This window comes from Salmo trutta, chromosome 14 (assembly GCF_901001165.1).
Source record: "Salmo trutta chromosome 14, fSalTru1.1, whole genome shotgun sequence".
NCBI classification, from domain to species: domain Eukaryota; kingdom Metazoa; phylum Chordata; class Actinopteri; order Salmoniformes; family Salmonidae; genus Salmo; species Salmo trutta.
In genome coordinates, this window is record NC_042970.1 from 67278928 (window position 1) to 67303175 (window position 24248).

Here is a 24248-nt window from a genome sequence, read left to right on the forward strand (position 1 = left end):
CGCTAGAGGGAACTCCGGTCTTGCGTACTGTTACAACAACCTTGCTCTTGACCTAGTTAGTACCATGGTGGATGTAGGTTTGGAGACAGGAAGGGCCCTGTGGCTAGCAATAGAAGCTTAGATAGAACATACCCACTCATGTAAGAATAATGTGAGCAACGAGGACGGGTTTGTTGTGGTCTTAACCTTTATAGTACATAACCGACTTCTTATTTTTTACTTTAGGATAAGCATACACTTACAATTTGGCAAGTTACCATGATTTGTAAGAGATAAACATAGCAGTATTTACGATAAAATAAAAAAATAACAATATCACTTGTTCACTATGGAAACAGGACTATTACCAGCATTATCGTAACACTTCTCTCTCCACCCCCGTCAGTGAGTGTGGAGTTTGGCCGTGCCGTGTGGCTGCGGTTCTACCCGCCGGCCTTCCCACCCTGCCCCAACCCCAGCTTTGTGGCCCACCTGGGGGGTGTGATGGTGGGGCTCACCCTGGGGGTTGTAGTCCTCCAGAACTACGAGCAGCGTCTCCAAGAGCAGTCTCTATTCTGGATCTTCTTCTCTGTCTACTTACTCTTCGTCCTCTGTGCTGTCTTCTGGAACATCTTCGCCTACAGCCTGCTGGACGTCCGGCTCCCCCCCACGCTGTGAGCTCCAGAGGTGGATACATGAGCTGCATCGTCCCCCCCCCCAGCCCTCCAGGCCTCCGAACAAGACTGGTCTCAATAGTGCAGGGCTGCATGCTAAGCCAGTTGGGCTTTTCAGAGAAAAGGGCCTCAGATCCAATGGAACATAACTATCTAGGTCCAAGACTCCAGAATTTGTATCTTCATTCTAGAGTACTGTATGGAACAGAGTGTGGCGGCATCTCCTCTTAAACCCAATGGTGCCTATAACTGTAAGAAAGAGGTTATTATGACAGCTAGCTTCAATAAAGGACAATTTCATAGGGTTGGAGATTGTGATGATACACATGTGTCTTCAATCTGTCATACTATAGTACTGTTATCTGAAATGAAGCTATGAAATGTTCCACTGTTGACATGTTACACTGTACTGAGTACATCTGATGTGACATGGGTTTGTTCCAACTTCCTTATTTTTGTCTGGTTACCTGACTGTTTACACATTCAACGATGCTACGTGTACATTGTTGCCTTTCACAATATGTCTGGCAAGACAAATGGCTAAAGCAGAAAGAGATGGGTACTCAAGCTAGATATTTGCAGGGAGAATTGGCTTACATTTTTGTTGTTGCCTTTGGTGTGTCTTGCTCTAAGTCTTAACTTTGTCAAGCACTCTGGTCACCTCAAAGCGTGTGTGTGTGTGTGTGTGTGTGTGTGTGTGTGTGAGAGAGAGAGAGAGAGTTTTCACCTATACAGTATGACATGCACAGTATTGGAGGAGTGGACGGTATTGGAGGAGTGGACGGTATTGGAGGAGTGGACGGTATTGGAGGAGTGGACGGTATTGGGGGAGTGGACGGTATTGGGGGAGAGGACAGTATTGGGGGAGTGGACGGTATTGGGGGACAGGACAGTATTGGGGGAGTGGACGTATTGGAGGAGTGGACGGTATTGGGGGAGTGGACGGTATTGGGGGAGTGGACGGTATTGGGGGAGAGGACAGTATTGGGGGAGTGGACGGTATTGGGGGAGAGGACAGTATTGGAGGAGAGGACGGTATTGGAGGAGTGGACGGTATTGGGGGAGTGGACGGTATTGGGGGAGAGGACAGTATTGGGGGAGTGGACGGTATTGGGGGACAGGACAGTATTGGGGGAGTGGACGGTATTGGAGGAGTGGACGGTATTGGGGGAGTGGACGGTATTGGGGGAGTGGACGGTATTGGGGGAGAGGACAGTATTGGGGGAGAGGACAGTATTGGAGGAGAGGACAGTATTGGGGGAGTGGACGGTATTGGGGGAGTGGACGGTATTGGGGGAGAGGACGGTATTGGGGGAGTGGACGTATTGGGGGACAGGACGGTATTGGGGGAGTGGACGGTATTGGAGGAGTGGACGGTATTGGGGGAGTGGACGGTATTGGGGGAGTGGACGGTATTGGGGGAGAGGACAGTATTGGGGGAGAGGACAGTATTGGGGGAGTGGACGGTATTGGGGGACAGGACAGTATTGGGGGAGTGGACGGTATTGGAGGAGTGGACGGTATTGGGGGAGTGGACGGTATTGGGGGAGTGGACGGTATTGGGGGAGAGGACAGTATTGGGGGAGAGGACAGTATTGGAGGAGAGGACAGTATTGGGGGAGTGGACGGTATTGGGGGAGTGGACGGTATTGGGGGAGAGGACGGTATTGGGGGAGTGGACGTATTGGGGGACAGGACGGTATTGGGGGAGTGGACGGTATTGGAGGAGTGGACGGTATTGGGGGAGTGGACGGTATTGGGGGAGTGGACGGTATTGGGGGAGAGGACAGTATTGGGGGAGAGGACAGTATTGGAGGAGAGGACAGTATTGGAGGAGTGGACAGTATTGGGGAGAGGACAGTATTGGAGGAGTGGATGGTATTGGGGGAGTGGACGGTATTGGGGGAGAGGACAGTATTGGAGGAGAGGACAGTATCATCTGGGTTACACTGACTGACATTATTTTGTTATGTGCAAATGGAAATGGAAGTTGAAACAAAGATAGAAGTGCTGTTCAAACCATCAGTGTTTCTGACCGTTGCCAAAACCATCCCTTAACCAATAGCATACAAAAGACAGAGCACTACAAAGAACATGTGCTGTTTTATTAATAGGGGAATATGTTGCCTTTTGGGATGAGTACTGGTTGAGTTGAATGTCAGCATTCTCCCTCTGGCACAGACTTATTGATAGGTATTCAATATTTAACTCTGTTACAGACTGTGGGAATGGTGCTACATGTAAATAGGTCCCTCTCTCCAGAGTTAGCCTTCAGTTAGTACTGTACTGTCAATGCCCTTATTAAGGAGAAAGCTAAGCCATGTTGTGTTGGATGCTGTGTTTGCTTCAGCAGGAGAACACGTCACATCTCAACCAACCAAGGCTCAAATTAGCCTGGTCCCAGATCTGTTTGTGCTCTTACCAACTCCATTGCTGTCATTGTCAAGCCACAGATGTTTGGCATGACAATGAGTGACATGGAGTTGACATGGTACCAGGAACAGACTGGCACCCAGGCTAGCTCAAGAGTGTACTTTAACTTAACCTCGCGTTATGCCGCTTCACACAAAATAAATAATAAGAAAGACTGTAATTATTAACAAATTAATATGTTAACATACAATAGCTGGTTGTTGATTCTTGAATTGGTCTACATTGTGATGTGTAAAATATCCTGTCTATTTAACATTTGTTGATTGTATATAATAACGTCTATGGTACGGAACATAGTGGTAACTGACAATATTTTAACATGTGCATATTTTGTAGCTTTGATATGTAAATACTGTACTGGAATACATTAAACTGTTTTTATAATGAAACGTATTCTGACCTCTTGGTGTTATTTATGATTCAACCTGCACAAGTGTTTTGAAAGACCATTTTCATTCAATGCCTTTTGTTTTACTGCCCCCCCCCCCCCCCCGCACACACATACAATAACCGTATTGCACAACTACCCCAGCCAGACAGTTTTTTAGCAACACATTTTAACTGAGATGACTGTTCAGCAAACTGATTGTCTAGAGTAGACTAAGGCCTCTTTCACATAGGCAAACCATGGAGACAACAAGGGACCAATAGAGAAAAGGCCTTAGTGTTGTGAAGATATCTAAACAAACCCAATTGTGTCCTCGCTCCAAACATCATAGTGTCCAGACACACACAGCAGTCTTTCTCTGTGGTCAGGGATCACCTGACCCCCTGTAGTGCGAAGAGACCTCCTCGGACCAAAGCTGGTTCAGTCACAAAACCAGATTAACTTTCCAAATGGTGTTTGGCGAGAGCTCTAGCCTGAGTGGCCGAAGAGGCATTGGAGAAAACAGTTGATGTCAAAGTAATCAATGAAATGTGTGAGGACATCAATAATGGCTGATGATGTTGAAAAGGCTTTCGACCGACCATCTTGGGTGGTGTTTTCTATTCAAAACTTTGGAAGCGTTCAACTTTCCAGCTGAAATAATATATTTCATAAAAATATTATATAAATATCCTAAAGCAAGAATATACACAAATAATACATTATCTGAAGAAATTGCTTTAGAAAGGGGCACCGGACAGGGATGTCCTCTCTCCCCCCTCCTGTTTGCACTGGCAATTGAACCGCTTGCAGAAATAATTGGACAAGAGGACCCAAACGTAACAGGTATCAGTATTGGTAAACATGAATATATACTGAACTTATTTGCCGACAATCTCCTGATATACCTGACTAATATTGAGTTTAATGCCCCCTTTGTTCAAAATATTTTTGGAATACTCTAAAAACTGAAATAATGGCAATAGGAAAAATAAAAAGAATAACTCATGATCTACAGCAATCCGTTAAGTGGACCACAAAAAATATGAAATACTTAGGATGCTTAATAGGTTAAAACAAAGAACAAATACATAAAGATAACTTCATCTCATTACTCAACAACTTGAAAGCAGATCTAATTAAATTGATCAATCTCCCCATAAATCTTACAGGTAGAATACACCTCTTTAGAATGGCATTGCTCCCAAAGTTTTTATATTTGGTTTCGGTAATACTAATTACCTCACAGACGACATTCTTAGTATACTTGGCCATAACAGACTTTATATGAGCAAATAAAACTCATAGAATAAATAGGAAAGTTTTACATTTCCCTAAGTCTAAGGGTGGTTAGAGACAAAGTAGAGTCGCTCAAACACGAGACGTATGTGGCAGATTCTACAGTCAATCACGGATTACAAAAAGAAAACCAGCCCCGTAGCGGACATCGACGTCTTGCTCCCAGACAAATTAAACAACTTCTTTGTGTGCTTTGAGGACAATACAGTGCCACTGACACGGCCCGAGCATGCGTAGACCAGCTGGCTGGTGTGTTTACGGACATATTCAATAAATCCCTATCCCAGTCTGCTGTGCCATCATGCTTCAGGATGGCCACCATTGTTCTTGTTCCCAAGAAATCTAAGGTAACTGAACTAAATGACTATCGCCCCATAGCACTCACTTCTGTCATCATGAAGTGCTTTGAGAGACTAGTCAAGGATCATATCACCTCCACCCTACCTGATACCCTAGACCCACTCCAAGGGTAGGTAACAACATCTCCACCCCACTGATCCTCAACCCTGGGGCCCCACAAGGGTGCGTTCTCAGCCCTCTAGTGTACTCCCTGTTCACCCATGACTGCGTGGCCATGCACGCCTACAACTCAATCATCAAGTTTGCAGATTACACTACAGTGGTAGGCTTGATTACCAACAACGACGAGACAGCCTACAGGGAGGAGGTGAGGGCCCTCGGAGTGTGGTGTCAGGAAAATAACCTCTCACTCAACGTCAACAAAACAAAGGAGATGATTGTGGACTTCAGGAAACAGAAGAGGGAGCATCCCCCCATCCACATCGACGTGACAGTAGTGGAGAAGGTAGAAAGTTTTAAGTTCCTCGGCGTACACATCACGGACAAACTGAAATGGTCCACTCACACAGACAGCGTGGTGAAGAAGGCGCAACAGCGCCTCTTCAACCTCAGGAGGCTGAAGAAATGTGGCTTGACACCTAAAACACTCACAAACTTTTACAGATGCAGAGAGCATCCTGTCGGGCTGTATCACCGCCTGGTATGGCAACTGCTCCGCCAACAACCGCAAGGCTCTCCAGAGGGTAGTGCGGTATGCACAACGCATCACCGGGAGCAAACTACCTGCCCTCCAGGACACCTACACCACCCGATGTCACAGGAAGGCCAAAAAGATCATCAAGGACAACAACCACACGAGCCACTGCCTGTTCACCCCGCTATCATCCAGAAGGCGAGGTCAGTACAGGTGCATCAAAGCTGGGACCGAGAGACTGAAAAACAGAGAGTGGCTGCTGCCAACATGCAGACTCAAATCTCTGGCCACTTTAATATATGGATTCAATAAAGTCACTTTAAATAACGCCACTTTAATAATGTCTACATATCCTACATTACTCATCTCGTGTATATACTGTATTCTATACCATGCACTGCATCTTGCCTATGCTGCACGGCCATCGCTCATCTATGTACTTATATGTACATATTCTTATTCATCCCTTTACATTTGTATGTATAAGTTAGTCGTGAATTTGTTAGATTACTTGTTAGATATTACTGCACTGTTGGAACTAGAAGCACAAGCATTTCACTACACTCACATTAATATCTGCTAACCACGTCTATGTGACCAATTTTTTTGGTTTTGATTTGATTTGATTTGAACTTCCAGACTTGGAATTGTATCAACTCGCCACCCAAACCTTTTACATGCGACATATTGTTAAATGCACTAAAGAGGAACAAAGGGTACATATTGAAGATGCGCATGTTAATCTCCAGAATCATTTCACGTGTCTGTTTTCAAAGGATGGAGCTGAGAACATTAACAACTTCACAGTTAAGAACACCATAACAAAGAAATGGAAGAAAATGAAACAGATTCTACAAGAACCACTATCACTCCCTGAAAACACACCCTTATGGAACAACCCTTGGATAGCTTTTCAGAATTCACCGATAAATTGGCCCACATGGAAAACTAAAGACATAGAAACCGTAAATGATGTGGTAATAGGAAATACAACTTTTTCCATGACAGAATTGTAAAGTCATTTTGGACAAACAATGTAGACATTTTCAAATATATGCAACAAAATGTCGACCTAAAAGCTTTTGGACATCAGAGCAATGTTGAGGGAATGCAATTTGAGTGAGAAACAGATACTCATATGATAGATAGGTCCAGTAGCAATTTTAGAATGTAAATCTTGGTGGGGAAAACAGAAAAAATTGGGGGGATGCATGCCAGCAAAGCCTCTACACAACACAACACTAACCAATACATTAATTGCACTATAAAGGTGACAAACTGTGCCCACAAACTGTTAGGGCCTACATACCTTGCATTCGGAAAGTATTCAAACCCCATTACTTTACCTACATTTTGTTACGTTATAGCCTTATTCAAAAATTAATTAAATAGTTTTTTTCCCTTGTCAATCTACACACAAAACCCCATAATGACAAAGCAAAAACAGGTTTTTAGAATGTTTAAAAATGTATTAAAAATAAAACGCTGAAATACGTAATAAGTATTCAGACCCTTTACTCAGTACTTTGTACTGAGAAGCACCTTTGGCAGCGATTACAGCCTTGAATCTTCTTGGGTATGACACTACAAGCTTGGCACACCTGTATTTGGGGAGTTTCTCCCATTCTTCTCTGCAGATCCTCTCAAGATCTGTCAAGTTGGATGGGGAGCGTCGCTGCACAGCTATTTTCAGCTCTCTCCAGAGATGTTTGATCGAGTTCAAGTCCGGGCTCTGGCTGGGCCACTCAAGGACATTCAGAGACTTGTTCCGAAGCCACACCTGCGTTGTCTTGGCTGTGTGCTTAGGGTTGTTGTCCTGTTGGAAGGTGAACCTGACTAGTCTCTCAGCCTCTGCCGCTGAAAAACATCCCCACAGCATGATGCTGCCACCACCATGCTTCACCGTAGGGATGGTGCCAGGTTTCCTCCAGACATGACGCTTGGCATTCAGGCCAAAGAGTTCAATCTTGGTTTCATCACACCAGAGAATCTTGTTTCTCATGGTCTGAGAGTCTTTGGGTGCCTTTTGGCAAACTCCAAGCGGGCTGTCATGTGCCTTTTACTGAGGAGTGGCTTCTGTCTGGCCACTCTACCATAAAGGCCTGATTGGTGGAGTGCTGCAGAGATGGCTGTCCTTCTGGAAGATTCTCCCATCTCCATAGAGGAACTCTGAAGCTCTGTCAGAGTGATCATTGGGTTCTTGGGCACCTCCCTGACCAAGGCCCTTCTCCCCCGATTGCTCAGTTTGGCCAGGTGGCCAGCTCTTGGAAGATTGTAGGTTAATCCAAACTTTTTCCATTTAAGAATGATGGAGGCCAGTGTGATTTTAGGGACCTTCAATAATGGAGACATTTTTTGGTAATGCAGACATTTTTTGGTACCCTTCCCTAGATCTGTGCCTCGACACAACCCTGTCACGGAGCTCTACGGACAATTCCTTTGACCTCATGGCTTGCTTTTTGCTCTGACATACACTGTCAACTGTGGGACCTTATATAGACAGGTGTGTGTGCCTTTCCAAATCATATCCAATCAATTGAATTTACCACAGGTGGACTCCAATGAAGTTATAGAAACATCTCAAGGATGATCAATGGAAACATGATTCACCTAAGCTCATTTTCGAGTCTCATAGCAAAGGGTCTGAATACTTATGTAAATAAGGAATTTCTGTTTTTATTTTTTAATACATTTGCAAAAATGAATAAAAAACTGTTTTCACTTTGTCATTATGGGGTATTGTGTGTAGATTGATGAGGGAAAAAAATGTTTTATTCATTTTAGAATAAGGCTGTAACGTAACAAAATGTGGAAAAAGTCAAAGGGTCTGAATACTTTCCGAATGCACTGTAAAACTGTCCCAACAGCAGTCCCAACACCACTGCTACACCTGGCTATAAGCGGAGCCTTGTCTGGCATCCAAACAGTTCGCTCAGACTCATTTACTGTCTTTAAAAAAAACATGGCTGATATGGCTTACTTGCTTAAACAAATGCGGTTTCTACTGACAATTACGATGTTGAAACTATGGCATAAGGGGACGACAAGGGGATAAGAGACAATCCGTAATTTCGATTAAGACAATTAAGACATTAATGAGCGAGCTAGGACGGACGTAGTCAATATAACTATTTGTTCAGCACTTTAGAAATGTACAGCAACAGCATTCAGAACACGGGCCGTTCTTACAGTGTTCTCCCTGTACACCAAGTCAGAATCGTAGGATTAATAAAGGGGGCATATAAGCAGACAATGAAAGCTCTTACAATATTCGATGATTACATTTCTCTAAAACAGGTTATAGGCTACATGTGCACCACCAAGTCAGAACAGTAACGTTAGGTGAAATTAAGAGGGAAAAATAGACCAAATTATTAGGGTGCCGCACATGGACGACTAACAGCCTATTACACAACATACACTTAGTATTACTTTCTTAGCTACAGTATACATATCTCCCTGGCATATTACATAATTTATGCAGCAGCATACAAGACATTTTTGGACTCACCTTGTTGTGCTGTGCTCACTTGAACAGGAAGGTGGCATGGCGGTCCTTTCGGGCAGAGTTTGTCATCAAAGTTAGTCATCAAAGTCTGGCATTCTCTGGATTTATGGTGTTTTCAATACAACTGGGAACTCTGGAAAAAAAAACAAGGTCGAATGATGATGACGTCAGTGATCTTCAGGTTGTAGCTCTAGAAAAGGCCAGATTTCCCGACTTACAATTCCGAATTGGATGACCCTTCAAAAAGTAAACTTGTTTTTTCCCAATTTCCCAGTTGTCTTGAACTCACTGGTCAGATTTCCCAGTTCCGAGTTAACAGTTGTTTTGAGCGTGGCAGAAATCATGCTGAATTGACAGCATGGCCAATGTTGAATGTTTATCATTTTAAACTTGGAAAAGAGGCCCTTAAACCCAGACTTGGGACCACACAGCCACCACTGAATAGCAGGCTAGTGATTGCTTTGCAAAGCTTGCAGTGAGCCACTGATTCCTTCCAAACCACTCATTGTTGAATTTGTGATTTCCAACTTTTTGTGTAATGGCCTATTAGCACCAATACGTTTTATCTATAATTTCTCTCCATTATTTCTATTCATATGACAAAGATAAAAAGGATTTGCCAGTGGATTTTCGACTTGATTCACGATGATGACTGCTAGCTAAGATGTTGAAAGACCTTGAGGCTTCTTGGATGGGCACTTCTAATGTAACTCTATAGCAGCACCCAAGGGGCTTGAGTTTTCGAGCTCCCCATGAGTGACAGAACACTGAGCCAATCACTGCGCAACTAGAGAACATTACAAACGTTCCACTGGCTGCCCCACCACCATAGAGAGCACTGAGCTAGGCTGAAACACCTGCATTTTGGAGCTGCCTTACTCAAGAAAGCAAACAAAAAGTTTGTATGTGGCTTATTAACTCAATTATTTATTTTCCTTTATTTACATTGTTTGCAAACTGATATGTGACACGTATTAATGCCAAAGTAACATGCCCCACATTTGCTAAAAATAATAGGTCAGATATACAAAACCTTGCTGACAGCCTACTCAACTGACAATCTATTAAAAACATATAGAAACTATTGGATCCAAGACTTAACAATAACTGATGTTAATGGAGGGAGTGTTGGAACATAATGAATGAAATTACATGCCTTATTATTTAAATATATATTTAAAAATCTGGCTACAGGCAGAAACAACATAAAACAATTTGAGGTCTGGGTGTGTATATGGTGGGAACATGTGGGCTTGAGCAAGTGTGATATCATTAATATTTGTGGAAATGTATGTAAAAGTTAAGTTGTCTATTGTTTTTGATAACGTGTGTTTTTGTTTATTGTAAAAAAATAAATACAAGTAAAATGAAATATATACAAATAAAAGAAATGCTTGAGTACTCAAGAGTCAGCCCTAATTCATTCAGAGATGGAGGCCTGCCACTGTGTTCTCTCTTTAGTCTAGTCACTGCCGTATGGGAAACAACAGCAGCTCCCAATAAATACAATTTAACATTCGTTAGGAGCCCTGAAATTGGCATCTGTTGTGTTTACTCACTTGCATAAATATCCCATTTTCCATTATCTCATTTACCTAGGAGAGAGAAAGGGAGGGAGGGGAGAGAAAGGGATGGAGGGGGAGGGATTTAAAGAGAAGAAGGGGGGGTGAAGACGGAGATTCTCTGAAGTAGATTTATTGTTTACTTTCTGCTCAGACTGCTGAGCACAGCACTGGGTATAGTTATTTTCAGTTATTCAAATGAGTCTGGCTTATATGCAAGGCACTGGGCTGGGGGGACTCACAATCTAGGCCCTATTGAGTCTATGTGCGGATCTAATACATTTTTCTAGAACATTTTATTGAATCAAATGAAATTGAACATCCATATCATAATGCATGGCATGCATTGCAAGTTTGTGCTATTCAGTATTTTAAATGGGGTGGTTCGAGCCCTGAATGCTGATTGGCTGACAGCCGTGGTATAGCAGACCGTATACTGTTAGTAACCAGTTTATAATAGCAATAAGGCACCTCGCGGGTTTGTGTTATACGGCCAATATACCACGGCTAATCAGCTGTATCCAGGCACTCCGCGTTTCGCGTAAGAAAAGCCCTTAGCCGTGGTATATTGGACATATAGCACATCCCCTCGTGCCTTATTGCTTTATTGTTGTTGTTCTATTATTTTTATTAATTAATTAATTAATTAATTTATTTATTTATTTATTTATTTCACCTTTATTTAACCAGGTCGGCAAGTTGAGAACAAGCTCTCATTTAAAATTGCGACCTGGCCAAGATAAAGCATAGCAGTTGGATACATACAACAACACAGAGTTACACATGGAGTAAAACAAACATACAGTCAATAATACAGTAGAAAAATAAGTCTATACACAATGTGAGCAAATGAGGTGAGATAAGGGAGGTAAAGGCAAAAAAGGCCATGGTGGCAAAGTAAATACAATATAGCAAGTAAAACACTGGAATGGTAGATTTGCAGTGGAAGAAAGTGCAAAGTAGAAATATAAATAATGGGGTGCAAAGGAGCAAAATAAATAAATAAATAAATAAATAAATACAGTAGGGGAAGAGGTAATTGTATGGGCTAAATTATATATATATATATCGACATTTGAATTGATAACAGCGTTGACGCCTTCATCGCCATACAATATTATGGTGCAATGTCGCCTCCATGTGGACATTAAAGTTATTACACCCGCACAGAATGCATTGAAATGGCGCGAGCAGAAAAACATAAAATAATTTGGTATGATTATTAATTTCCGATTATTTCGGACCAAATCTCCCCGAAAGTACAACTTCGTCAATATAATGGAAAGACGTATTTAAATCACGTTTGTTTAGGGAATTGTGCACGTGTTCCATCAGTACAGCATTGTGGGTGCAATCATAATCCACTTCCTCCACTTGAAGAAGCGCCATTTTCGGCGTTGTCATACAGCATGTCGCTAATGTTTATGACATAATAAGAACGAATTTCAGTGTTTGTTATTATACGTTAGCTTTCCAAGTACTATCTGAAAGATGGGGCGAAAGAAGAAGAAGCAGATGAAGCCATGGTGCTGGTATCCTTTGGTTTGGGGAATAGACAAAACGCATGAAAGGAAAGTGAGGGCTCGAATGCTTAGCAAGGTAGCTAGCGAAGTAAGATAATGTAGGCCTCACAAGACCTGTTCGCACTTTTGATACTTTGTCGTATTTCTGTAATAATGTTGTGGCAATTTAATTTTCCCACACTCTCTTTTAGTTTTATCTCAACTAAGTAAACCCAAATGGTGTATATTGACGAACATTTTAGGCGGAAAACTAGCCATGTTAGCTAAGTAGCTAGCGGCATTATTAGTTAGCTACATAATGAATGCAATAAGTTACTTTGCTATCTGCCACTACCCAGTTTATGACGCTTAGTCGGCATACTTTGTCTGTCATAGATGGTGGTCAGAAGTTGTGCTCAAAGAGTAACTTTACCTTACGTTCAAATAAAGGAGTAACGTTAAGAGCAGGGAGCCTCGATTGAATGAAACCAGCTAGCTAGCTTGCTAACGTTAGTTTATACTCTATGACATTTCCTTAATTCACAACTTGAAGGTATTGTAATCGAGATTTCGATGATGAAAAGATCCTCATCCAACATCAAAAGGCCAAACATTTTAAGTGCCATATATGTCACAAGAAGTTGTACACTGGTCCAGGGCTGGCGATCCACTGTATGCAGGTTAGTATTCACATTAACAACTTGTTGGTTATTCATTCATCTGTGTGGTCATACCTTTTATTTGTGATATTAATCATTGATGTCGTGTGTGTTTCAGGTTCACAAAGAGACCATTGATGGGGTCCCCAATGCCATACCTGGAAGGGTAGACATAGAATTGGAAATCTATGGCATGGAAGGAATTCCAGAGAAGGATATGCAGGAGAGGAGACGGACATTAGAACAAAAACAGGGTTAGTTAGTGTCAACATCATTTCCTGCAAATGTACTGAGAAATGGGGGGGTTCGACCATAGAAATCTACAGCCAGAACAAATAATCTTAAAGAACTACTGTGTGGCTAAAATACCCCTTTACTTTGTGTTCAGAGAGCCAGAAGAAGAAGCAGAATCAGGACGACTCTGACGAGGATGACGACGATGATGATGCTCCAGGCCCTTCGTTCGTTCAGCAGCAGATGCCTGCTGCCCAGCCCCAGGCTAGCTACGTCCCTCCCATGGCCCAGCCAGGCATCCCTCCCGGGGCCAGGGCTCCAGGCATGCCACCAGGAGCTTACTCAGGTAGAACATGGGCTGAATGGCCATACGATTGCTGTGTTCTGCCAGTAAGACATTCGCATCAAGTAATGATGATTGGCAAAAATGTTCAACTGCTCTGAATTGTGAATGAATCATGCCCATTCTGAACAAACCACAAACTGGAAAAAATAAATTCCCAGCATCACCATATAATGGCTCATAAATTATACCTGGTGTATTGTTTAAAATCTAGGTTCTTTCCCTTTTCTTCCCAATGCAGGAATGCCCCCTATGATGCCAGGTCACGGTGTCCCGCCCATGATGCATGGGATGCCCCCTGGTATGCACGGAATGCCACCAGGGTGAGCACTAACTCATACTACTCAGCGGGTGACATTTTCCTCTCAATGACACACAAAGCCACGGTGCGTTTGCTCACTCTTTGCAGGGGTTAAATGTCGCCCTGAACTGGTCCGTCGCTGCAGGATCTGCCTTATTATTAAAACATCAGACAGTTAGATTTGATCATTCAGATTTTAACTCACACCTGTTGGTTTGATCTCCTTACAGCATGATGCATGGGATGGGAGGGATGATGCCTCCAATGATGCAACGGATGCCCGGTATGCCGCCAGGTAAGCACTGTCTATACCCCTCTTCCCCTCCCTTACTCCAATCACTCTGTACCCAGTGGGGTGGTCTGGCATTGACAGGGGATACAGCACTGTGTCCCTCACCTCTCATCTAGGACTATTCTCCTATATGAGGCTTGTGAGAGAGCTGACAATTTCACAAGACTAGCATAGAGCTGGGCGACGTGGACAAAAATCTATTTAATGATGAGCTTAAAACATGAATGTGCACCACAGTTTTAATATTACCCTTAAAAATACTAATACTACTTTGAATGTTGTAGCTATCAATTGTCCGGTTATCAATCACCTATATTAGCACACGTATTTTGTTTCAAACTTCACATTTCTCTAGTAGGGTCCTATAGGTTATCAGAATGAACGATATCAGCAAAATGCCCACGATAAGTGGTTGGTGTCGATCATTTTCGGTTTATCGTCTTAGCTCTAGTAGCGCAAAATCATGTTCACTCTCAATTCTATCATGACCTAGAAACGATCTGCTATGATATTTGTCATGGATTCCCTAACTTCCTGAGAAAGAACTGTGATTTGATATTGAGACCTGATGTCTTGTCTTCAGGAATGCCACCCCACATGGGTCACCGTCCTGGTATGCCCCACATGGCCCAGGCACCCACCCCGGCAGGGATGCCCCGACCTGCCGCAGCAGCCCCTGCTGCCGTCAGCAAGCCCCTGTTCCCCAGCGCAGTACAGGTGGGTCACCTTGCCAAGAGGCGAGGTGGGATGGAGCTGTATCTTGTCATAACTGTCCCATTGGTTTACCTTGTTCATTTCAAATGGTGTCCATTGAATAATTCACCAAGAGGATTTCCTCTGTATTAAGATGGTTGTACTGGTGCGCTCATCTCAGGCACATGCATACTATCAGAGTATCATCATTAATGATGGGGAGTAGGCTTGGGCAGTATCCAGAGTGTCATGCCTTCATACTGACCTTGTCCCATATCGGTATATTCGGTAATACCGGCACTGAACACAAGGAACACTATTTTCAAACCGCTGCTGAGCTTTTGTAATCCAAAGGTTAGCAATGCTAACAAGTACATGTCAAATCCCATAGAATGCAAACTAAATGATAAAGAGCATTGTGAACATTTAGACAGCCTCTGACCTGAACTATTTTCAGGACAGACATCCCAGCTCACAAAGTTATAAAAGTAACTCAGAAAGGCTACAGTTTGCTGTACGCACAACACAATTATTAGACAGCAAGGCTCTTGATCCAAGAGGGGATTTTCTGCTGTTACCGGCAATATAATTTTTGTAAGAAGCTAACCACTTAGCTAGATAGCTAACTAGCGACTAAATTAGCAAACCAAATGTACAGCTGCAGAGCATTTAGCACATTTTACACTGTTTTTAGTTAAAAGTTATAAAACATCTAGCTGGTGAACGTTTAGTTGTGAATTCCATACTGTAACCTGATCACCTGGCGTGTGCTGCACAACAATGAATGACTCAAGGCTCTGGTCTCTCATTAGTGTGCTTGTAAACAAACACCTTGTGACTGGGTACTAGCAGTAAGCTTCATAATGAATAATTCTGACAGGTGAAATGAAATACGCAATCATTATCTCTTGACTGCAGGTATTTACTTGAAATGTAGCAGCAAATATTCACATTTATGAGATCTTCAAAGAGATAGTTTCAACGGTATTGAAAAACCATCCTGTGGCTATTTCCAAATACCCCGGTATATGGTATACCGCCCAAGCCTAATAGGGAGCAGCAATAGCAGAGTTGTATCAGTAATGCATCCATAGTAAGGAACTATAGTTCATTATCAAAATGCCCTCTCCAGAGCTGCTGGTATTCACTCCAGGTTCTGCTAGTGTTGTTCACACTCTGCCTCTCTTCTTTGTGCTGCAGATGGGCTCTCATGTTCCAAACACCATCACAGCCTCTCCCAGTAGCACTGCAGACTCTCAGTCTGCTGCCTCTAAGCCTCTGTTGTCTAACACTTCACAAGTAGGCAGGACTCTTTCACTTCCATGTCCCATAGACTCTTGTGGCATGCAGCATATCAGCTTGATTTGGTTGGGAATGCTACAAAATGTCTGTGTTTTGACATATAAACTTAAGTTAACATATTCAACAGGCTTTTTGTCATTCCGTGTGCATTTTTGTCAACCGCTCCACCAAAAGGATGAGCTGACGGTCGGCTTTCCCTTAGGAGGACTTGCTGCATGCCTGTGTGTGGCCTGCCTTAGGTTTCTTATCACTGGAATGGTGATTTAAAATGTGTTTTTGTTTAGGCACAGCTTGCTTTTTGCTTATTTTTCCCCTCCCCTGACTTGTTGTCATGGATTTCCTCAGATGCTATTTTGCACAATGCAATGCTCATCAGCAATGTGTGATATATGAGTTTTTCCTTGTGTCTCAGCTGAGCTGATATTTCAATCACTTTTTGAAACAGATATTATTCAGTCATTTAAAGTGCTGGGTCAGCGTTAGTTTGATGTACAGTGCACTCTGCTTGTAAAAATCTGAGGAATCAACCAATTGCTTGTTGTGATCAAAAATCATGGGACAAATTCTGTTTAGAAAGCACTTCTAAGGAATCAGTAGGTCAAATGTCTGAATATCTGATTCCTATGAGAGGAGAGCATTGTAATCTGTGTTTGTGTGATCATGATGAGTCACTCACCCATCTGACAGTGCATCTTCCTTCCGGTCTCCCAGGCCCAGCATTGTGCCTCTGGAGCTGTGCCCCACAGCGTGCCCTCCACCTCTTCTGACCCTCCCAAAGCAACATTCCCCGCCTACACCCAGTCCTCTGCCTCCTCATCCTCCTCTAACCCCCCTAGTAACACTGTGGCCAAGCCCCCCGCCACAGTGACCAGTAAGCCAGCCACCCTCACCACCATGAGTGCAACCAGTAAGTTGATCCACCCTGATGAGGATATCTCACTGGTAAGTTGCTCCTGCTTTGCGTTTTGCCCTTTCACAGTAAGTAAGGAATGAGAAAATACATTTATCTATGTCACGTTACTGTTGTGATACTTGTAATATTTGTTTAAAACAAATGAGTCAAATATAATGTGATTGAGTTGTCCTTGCCGTTGCACTGAAAGGGATAGGCTAGTGTTGCGTCCTATCTAAGAATCCTCTCTGTGTTTGTCTGCCCGGTGACAGGAGGAGCGACGGGCTCAGTTGCCCCGGTACCAGCGTAACGTGCCCAGGCAGGGGCAGGTCCACATGTCTGCCCCTCCTGTGGCGGCCGTGGGCGGCATGATGCCCCCACAGCAGGGCATGCCCCCGCAGCAGCCTGGCATGAGGCACCCCATGCATGGTAAGATGTTATGGCATCACTAGACCAACAAAAATGAACTGATGGAGAGAAACTTGGAGCCTTTGATGGCACAAAAGACCAAGTATCATACCAGTCAAAACACAGGGTTTTTGCATTTGCTTGCATTGTGAGCGTGATGTTTCAATATACTTCCTCCTCCCTCCAGGTCAGTATGGTGGTCCCCCCCAGGGCGTGCCTGGCTACATGCAGGGCGGGATGCCTCCGTATGGGCAGGGCCCTCCGATGGGATACCAAGGAGGGCCTCCCATGGGCATGCGGCCCCCCGTCATGTCTCCTGCGGGACGATACTGAAGCAGTCGCAACGACCTGACCCCTCACTAGGTTTGGAGGTTAAACCTTTTCTCACCTTGTGCTTTTTAAAACTAGCCCAAGCCAATGAGCAGTAAGACCAACCAGTGATGGTGAAGAAAAGTATTGATGAAAACAAATATATATACGCAGCACACGGACATTTAACATGACATCTTTAATGGGGGAAAAAAACATAGTAACAACAAAACACACAAAACAACTTGATGATAATGACAACTTTGTCGTTGTGCAGATTTGATACATGTATGGTGTTTTTCTTCTCATGTTTCACTCAGGTTTGTAGAAGTGAAGTGTGTTAAATATGGTTCATATTGTTTTGACTGCTCGCTGCTGGAGTAACATGATCGTATCGCCCTCCCCTTACAAAAAGGCAAGTTTCCTGTAAATATATGATTTTCTGTTGTGTAGAGTAAGTCGGTGACGAGGCCCTCACAGCACACTTGTGTGTTGTTGGACGCCCTGTCCCCAACCGTATGGTTGGTGAGGGTCCTCCTTTATGATGACGATTCCAACTGTTTAGTAGTTTACCACCAGATCTATGGATTATTATTATTATTATCTATCAGTCTCTAGCTTCATTCTTATTTCAGGTTCATTTCATGATCAAAAGGGTAACTTGTGTGAATTTATTCTCTGTACTGTTTTAAACAATCTATGTTGTAATAAAACTCACTTAAAATCCAACACTGTTTTTTTCCTGACCCGTGGATGGGGATGAGGCTTCATGAAGGTTTGTACCATGGAGGTTAGTACCTTCTTCGTGAAGGTTTGTACATAAATGTTGTATTTATTAAATATTGCTCAAATAATAGAATGTCAACATTCCAGATCTGGTATTTTTAAACATGTTTTAATATACAAATTGTCTTGATGCAGATAAGTTTATAGCCTGATGTTCTTTAATAGTAATCTAATCATTTAATAGCTGCACACTGAATCAGTTTATCTTCCTCACCTTAGGTTCACTAACATTTGCATGCAAGTGCTCTACACTCTGTGTGAGTGGTTGATGATAAATGTACATTTTACTTGATGTCGGGTGTATTTTTCCTAAACCACCTACTCATGTCCTCTGGGTGTCTAGCTTTTCAAGTCAGAGGGCCTTAATTTGGTGTTATTCCACTATGGTGCATCAGTGTTTCCCCTATATGCAACTGTGGCCGCTACTGCAAACATATTTTTTTAATTAAATGACTAAAACCAGGAATAAAGAAGCGATAAGGGCGCAATATATTTTTGAGAACTAAAAATCGGCAAAATAAAGACTAGACAGTCGGAGAATGTAAATAAAAAAAATGTCATGCTATATGGCCTCTTTTGATTTTGTTTGTCATTTAGATAAATTAGGAACAATGCATAAGCCATGGCAAAATGTGTAGAATTGTAGAAAATTAGCTTTAAAATGTTCATGTCAAAATGTGTAGAATTGCAGAAAATTTGTTTTAGAACAGCTACAGTTTTTCTCTGTAGCGGAGAGGGCCGCTAAAATGTGCCATTTGTCATGCCCGCTACCCCCACACACTAACTTTGCCACCGCTGTTGGAAAACAATACTAGGGGAAACACTGCATAGCATATTAAAATCGAAAAACTATTACTTTGAAACTTTTTGTAAGCCCATGTCTATTTTGATGGAAATGTCCTTATCTGCTTTTCAGCCTAAAACACAGATTTCTTGCGAAACAGGTCAGTTATATCTGTAAGTACCCATTCCCTTACCATAGTGTGGCTGTATCTTGCACCGGATGTACCGTTTAGTAGTAACTAGTTGTTGAATCTGAAATAATCAATTTTTGGAGTTTTTCCAAGATTTGTACATTATTTTGAGTATTGCAGAGTTATTCTAAAGTACTTGCTCAAGATTTGTTACACCATTTGGCTGCATACAAATGTAATGAATGTTGAATGCTGTGGTGTGCCATTGTTGCCTCTTTCTGTCTGATGGTGAAGGGGGCAGTTCGGTGGAAACTGGACACATTTTTTTACCCCACTCATTTGGTAAGTAGGATTTCACATCGGCTATGATGTACAGTGCCTTCAGAAAGTATTCATACCCCTTGACTTGTTCCACATTTGGTTGTTACAGCCTGAATTCAAAACGGATTAAATAGATTCTCACCCATCTACCCACAATACCCCATAATGACAAAGTGAAATCATGTTTGAAAATGAAATACATATGTATTCAAACCCTTGAGTCAAACATGTTAGAATCACCTTTGGCAGCCATTACAGCGTGAGCTTTCCACACCTGAATTGTATTATATTTACATATTCTTCAAACTCTGTCAATTTGGTTGTTGATCATTGCTAGACAGCCATATTTAAGTCTTGTCATAGATTTAAAAACAGATTTAAGTCAACTATTAACTAGGCCATTCAACATTCAAGCAACCCCAGTGTATATTTGACCTGTGTTTTAGGTTATTGTCCTTCTGAAAGGTACATTTGTCTCCCAGTGTCTTTTGGAAAGCAGACTGAACCAGGTTTTCATTTAGGTTTTTCATGTGCTTAGCTCTATTCTGTTTCTTATCCTAAACTCCCTAGTCCTTGCTGACGACTAGCATGATGTAGCCACCACCACCATGCTTGAAAATATGAAGAGGGGTAGTCATTAACGTTGGATTTGCCCAAAACATAACACTTTGTATTCAGGACATAAAGTTAATTAATTTGCCGTGTGTTTTATGCTGTACAGGCTTCCTTTTTCACTCTCATTTAGGTTAGTATTGTGGAGTAACTACAATGTTGATCAATCATCAGTTTTCGATCACAACCATTAAACTCAAATGTACCTTTTTTATTTTGCATTTGCAGAACCATCTCATCTTTGCAGATAAATATTTTGTTGTCATTTTGTAATGGTGGATGTGGCCTCATGGTGAAATCCCTGAACGGTTTCCTCTCCGTAGTGACTGGGTGTATTGTGTGGTAGAAATTCTAATCAATGAGGAGAGACGAGGTCAATTACAATCAGGATATTACTTTATTCAAAACGTATTAATAAGGAAAGCATAGAGTCATTGCTTCTATAACGACGAGGCTGGTCGGCTCAACACTTCCAAGTGTTGTGGCGAGTAGCTCTGATACATGAAGAATACATATCTTTTATAGAAAAGATACGCTCTTTTAGTCTTCCTGACAAACAGATGCATGGAATGGGTCACAGGGTGGAACTTGATATATGAGAAAGGAGTATCGCGCCAGATAGCATTTGCTTTGAAGACTGTTCTTATTTAGTCTGGCCTTTAAGACGAGGCTCCGATCTCGTTCCTGGTACTTCAAAGCACAGAAACACCAATTAATTCTATGGCATAACTCAATTGTCAACTCCAGATACTTCCATCTCAAGTAAAAGCCCTTCTTGACCACACGCCTGGACACTGAGGGGAGTAAAGCCTCTAGGTCATTCACTCCCCCAGGACAGGTGCAACATCAGAGATGACATACAATGGTTCCAGACACTATCCCACATCTTTTCTCAGACCTTATCTCCCCCAAGGAGGGAGTGACTGGCTCACAGAAATTGTGGAGACAAGTGGTTCCCCATCGATCACGCCATCCTTTCACATGGTTTAGAATAGGTAAAGACACATTCACATATGAAGACAATGTTCCCTCCTGTCCTCTTTCTGATATTCTGCATAGCACTAGCGGCATGTGAAAGACAAGCCTGACTTCTCCCCTCTCTGGGCCCCAGCTGAGGGAGGATGTGCAACTACCAACACCAGAGTCCAAAGGGATACATTCAAATAACAAGCATATCATACAAGCATATTATGCAGATAAGATATTTTAATTATCTATGTTACCTAACTAATTCTGATTCTTCCTCCACAATTGATATACCATCCAAAGTGTTATAATTTCACCATGCTCAAAGGGATATTCAATGTCTGCTTTTTATTTGAATTGTACCCACCTACCATTAGATACCCTTTGCGAGGCATTTGAAAACCTCCCTGGTCTTTGTGGCGAATCTGTTTTGAAATTCACTGCTCGGCTCGGGGACCTTTTTATCTGTATGTGTGGGGTACAGGAATGAGGTAGTTATTTCAAATCATGTTAAGCACTATTATTGCACACAGTGAGTCCATAGAATTTATATTGTGACTTAAGCTAATTTTTACTCCTGAATGTATTTAGGCTTGCCATAAAAGGGGTTGAATACTTGTTGATTCAAGACGTTTCAGCTTTACATTGAATTAATTTGTAAAACGTTCAAAAAAACTATTCCACTTAGACATTGTGCGTTATTGTGTAAGCCAGTGACACAATCTCGATTTAATACATTTTTTAAATTCTGTCTAACACAAAGTAGAGAAAGTCGAGGGGTGTGAATATGTTTGGAAGGCACTGTACATGGCTGTTGTAAAATAATGATTGACACTCCCAGACAATATTACAGTAATGTTGTTTTTTTTCAAGTTATGATCATTGTTTACAGATTAATAGATTATTAATACTTATGGATTATAGTATTTGGCCTGTTGGATGTCGTCGTCAACACTCGTCCAAACTCCTCTTCCAACTTTTGGAACAATGCTCAAAACTGTCTTGGATATGCTGCTGTCATTAATACTTAAAACTGTAACTCGGATTAGCTTCACCATTTTAATTGAATTCTCCACAGTTAGAATTGTCAACATGCATCATATAACATCCTTTTAAAGGGAACATTGGCCTGTTTGTTCATTAACTACACATTTCACATAAAACAAATAGACATGTTATTTCACAAGACAATGTAGGCAGTATCACAGTTGCTCTCCACTTGCTGATGTGCATAAATGTATCCTAATGTAAAAATCCAAATGCTTTGTATCAAAACACACTATTGTAAGAATAAATCATGTGGATAGTGTACAATTTTCAGTGTCTTTTTTTTCAAGCCTGTCTTATTTTATAGCAGGAACAGGACAGATCTGAACCATCTTTGTAAGAGCACTACTAGATGGTCTTGGGTGGTGAACTTGACTTTCTCAAGTAACTGTTTGCAATATCTCCCAGACATTACAGTGAATAGTTGGTCATTTGTGGTATGTTGTGACTTTTATCATAACATTTTATAAACCTTAAACAACTTCAAAGTAACTAATGTTTTGATACCTAAATATACTGCTCAAAAAATTAAAGGGAACACTTAAACAACACAATGTAACTCCAAGTCAATCACACTTCTGTGAAATCAAACTGTCCACTTAGGAAGCAACACTGATTGACAATCAATTTCACATGCTGTTGTGCAAATGGAATAGACAACAGCTGGAAATTATAGGCAATAAGCAAGACACCCCCAATAAAGTAGTGGTTCTGCAGGTGGTGACCATAGACCACTTCTCAGTTCCTATGCTTCCTGGCTGATGTTTTGGTCACTTTTGAATGCTGGCGGTGCTTTCACTCTAGTGGTAGCATGAGACGGAGTCTACAACCCACACAAGTGGCTCAGGTAGTGCAGCTCATCCAGGATGGCACATCAATGCGAGCTGTGGCAAGAAGGTTTGCTGTGTCTGTCAGCGTAGTGTCCAGAGCATGGAGGCGCTACCAGGAGACAGGCCAGTACATGAGGAGACGTGGAGGAGGCCGTAGGAGGGCAACAACCCAGCAGCAGGACCGCTACCTCCGCCTTTGTGCAAGGAGGAGCAGGAGGAGCACTGCCAGAGCCCTGCAAAATGACCTCCAGCAGGTCACAAATGTGCATGTGTCTGCTCAAACGGTCAGAAACAGACTCCATGAGGGTGGTATGAGGGCCCGACGTCCACAGGTGGGGGTTGTGCTTACAGCCCAACACCGTGCAGGACGTTTGGCATTTGCCAGAGAACACCAAGATTGGCAAATTCGCCACTGGCGCCCTGTGCTCTTCACAGATGAAAGCAGGTTCACACTGAGCACGTGACAGACGTGACAGAGTCTGGAGATGCCGTGGAGGACGTTCTGCTGCCTGCAACATCCTCCAGCATGACCGGTTTGGCGGTGGGTCAGTCATGGTGTGGGGTGGCATTTCTTTGGGGGGCCGCACAGCCCTCCATGTGCTCGCCAGAGGTAGCCTGACTGCCATTAGGTACCGAGATGAGATCCTCAGACCCCTTGTGAGACCATATGCTGGTGCGGTTGGCCCTGGGTTCCTCCTAATGCAAGACAATGATAGACCTCATGTGGCTGGAGTGTGTCAGCAGTTCCTGCAAGAGGAAGGCATTGATGCTATGGACTGGCCCGCCCGTTCCCCAGACCTGAATCCAATTGAGCACATCTGGGACATCATGTCTCGCTCCATCCACCAACGCCGCATTGCACCACACTGTCCAGGAGTTGGCGCATGCTTTAGTCCAGGTCTGGGAGGAGATCCCTCAGGAGACCATCCACCACCTCATCAGGAGCATGCCCAGGCGTTGTAGGGAGGTCATACAGGCACGTGGAGGCCACACACACTACTGAGCCTCATTTTGACTTGTT

The 24248-nt window shown here is 42.7% G+C and overlaps 2 protein-coding genes and 1 non-coding gene across 6 annotated transcripts in view; all 3 read left to right on the plus strand.

The window, feature by feature from the left end:
* The window catches only part of LOC115208746 (rhomboid-related protein 3), a 59078-nt gene extending 57622 nt beyond the window's left edge, over positions 1-1456 (plus strand). For all 3 annotated transcript variants that reach the window (XM_029777073.1, XM_029777074.1, XM_029777075.1), the window contains one exon: positions 386-1456. In XM_029777073.1, the coding sequence (XP_029632933.1) occupies positions 386-657 (272 nt within the window). In that variant the 3' untranslated portion in view covers positions 658-1456. The remainder of the gene's footprint in view (positions 1-385) is intronic.
* A 10708-nt stretch (positions 1457-12164) lies between these two features.
* On the plus strand, positions 12165-18480 carry LOC115147182 (BUB3-interacting and GLEBS motif-containing protein ZNF207). Of its 2 annotated transcripts, XM_029689250.1 has the most exons (11): positions 12165-12348; positions 12872-12998; positions 13096-13231; positions 13366-13557; positions 13796-13877; positions 14086-14150; positions 14731-14864; positions 16041-16139; positions 16854-17084; positions 17307-17463; positions 17630-18480. In XM_029689250.1, exons 1-11 carry the CDS (start codon positions 12308-12310, stop codon positions 17773-17775), a joined length of 1410 nt encoding a protein of 469 aa, XP_029545110.1. In that variant the 5' UTR covers positions 12165-12307; the 3' UTR covers positions 17776-18480. The 2 variants fall into 2 exon arrangements, with proteins under 2 accessions (XP_029545110.1, XP_029545111.1); XM_029689251.1 differs by lacking the exon at positions 16041-16139 and having other exon boundaries at positions 17630-17775.
* Positions 14172-14303, plus strand: LOC115147955 (small nucleolar RNA SNORA49). The gene has a single exon (XR_003866535.1). It is a non-coding gene; the product is annotated as a small nucleolar RNA SNORA49 (small nucleolar RNA).
* Positions 18481-24248: the final 5768 nt, after the last annotated feature.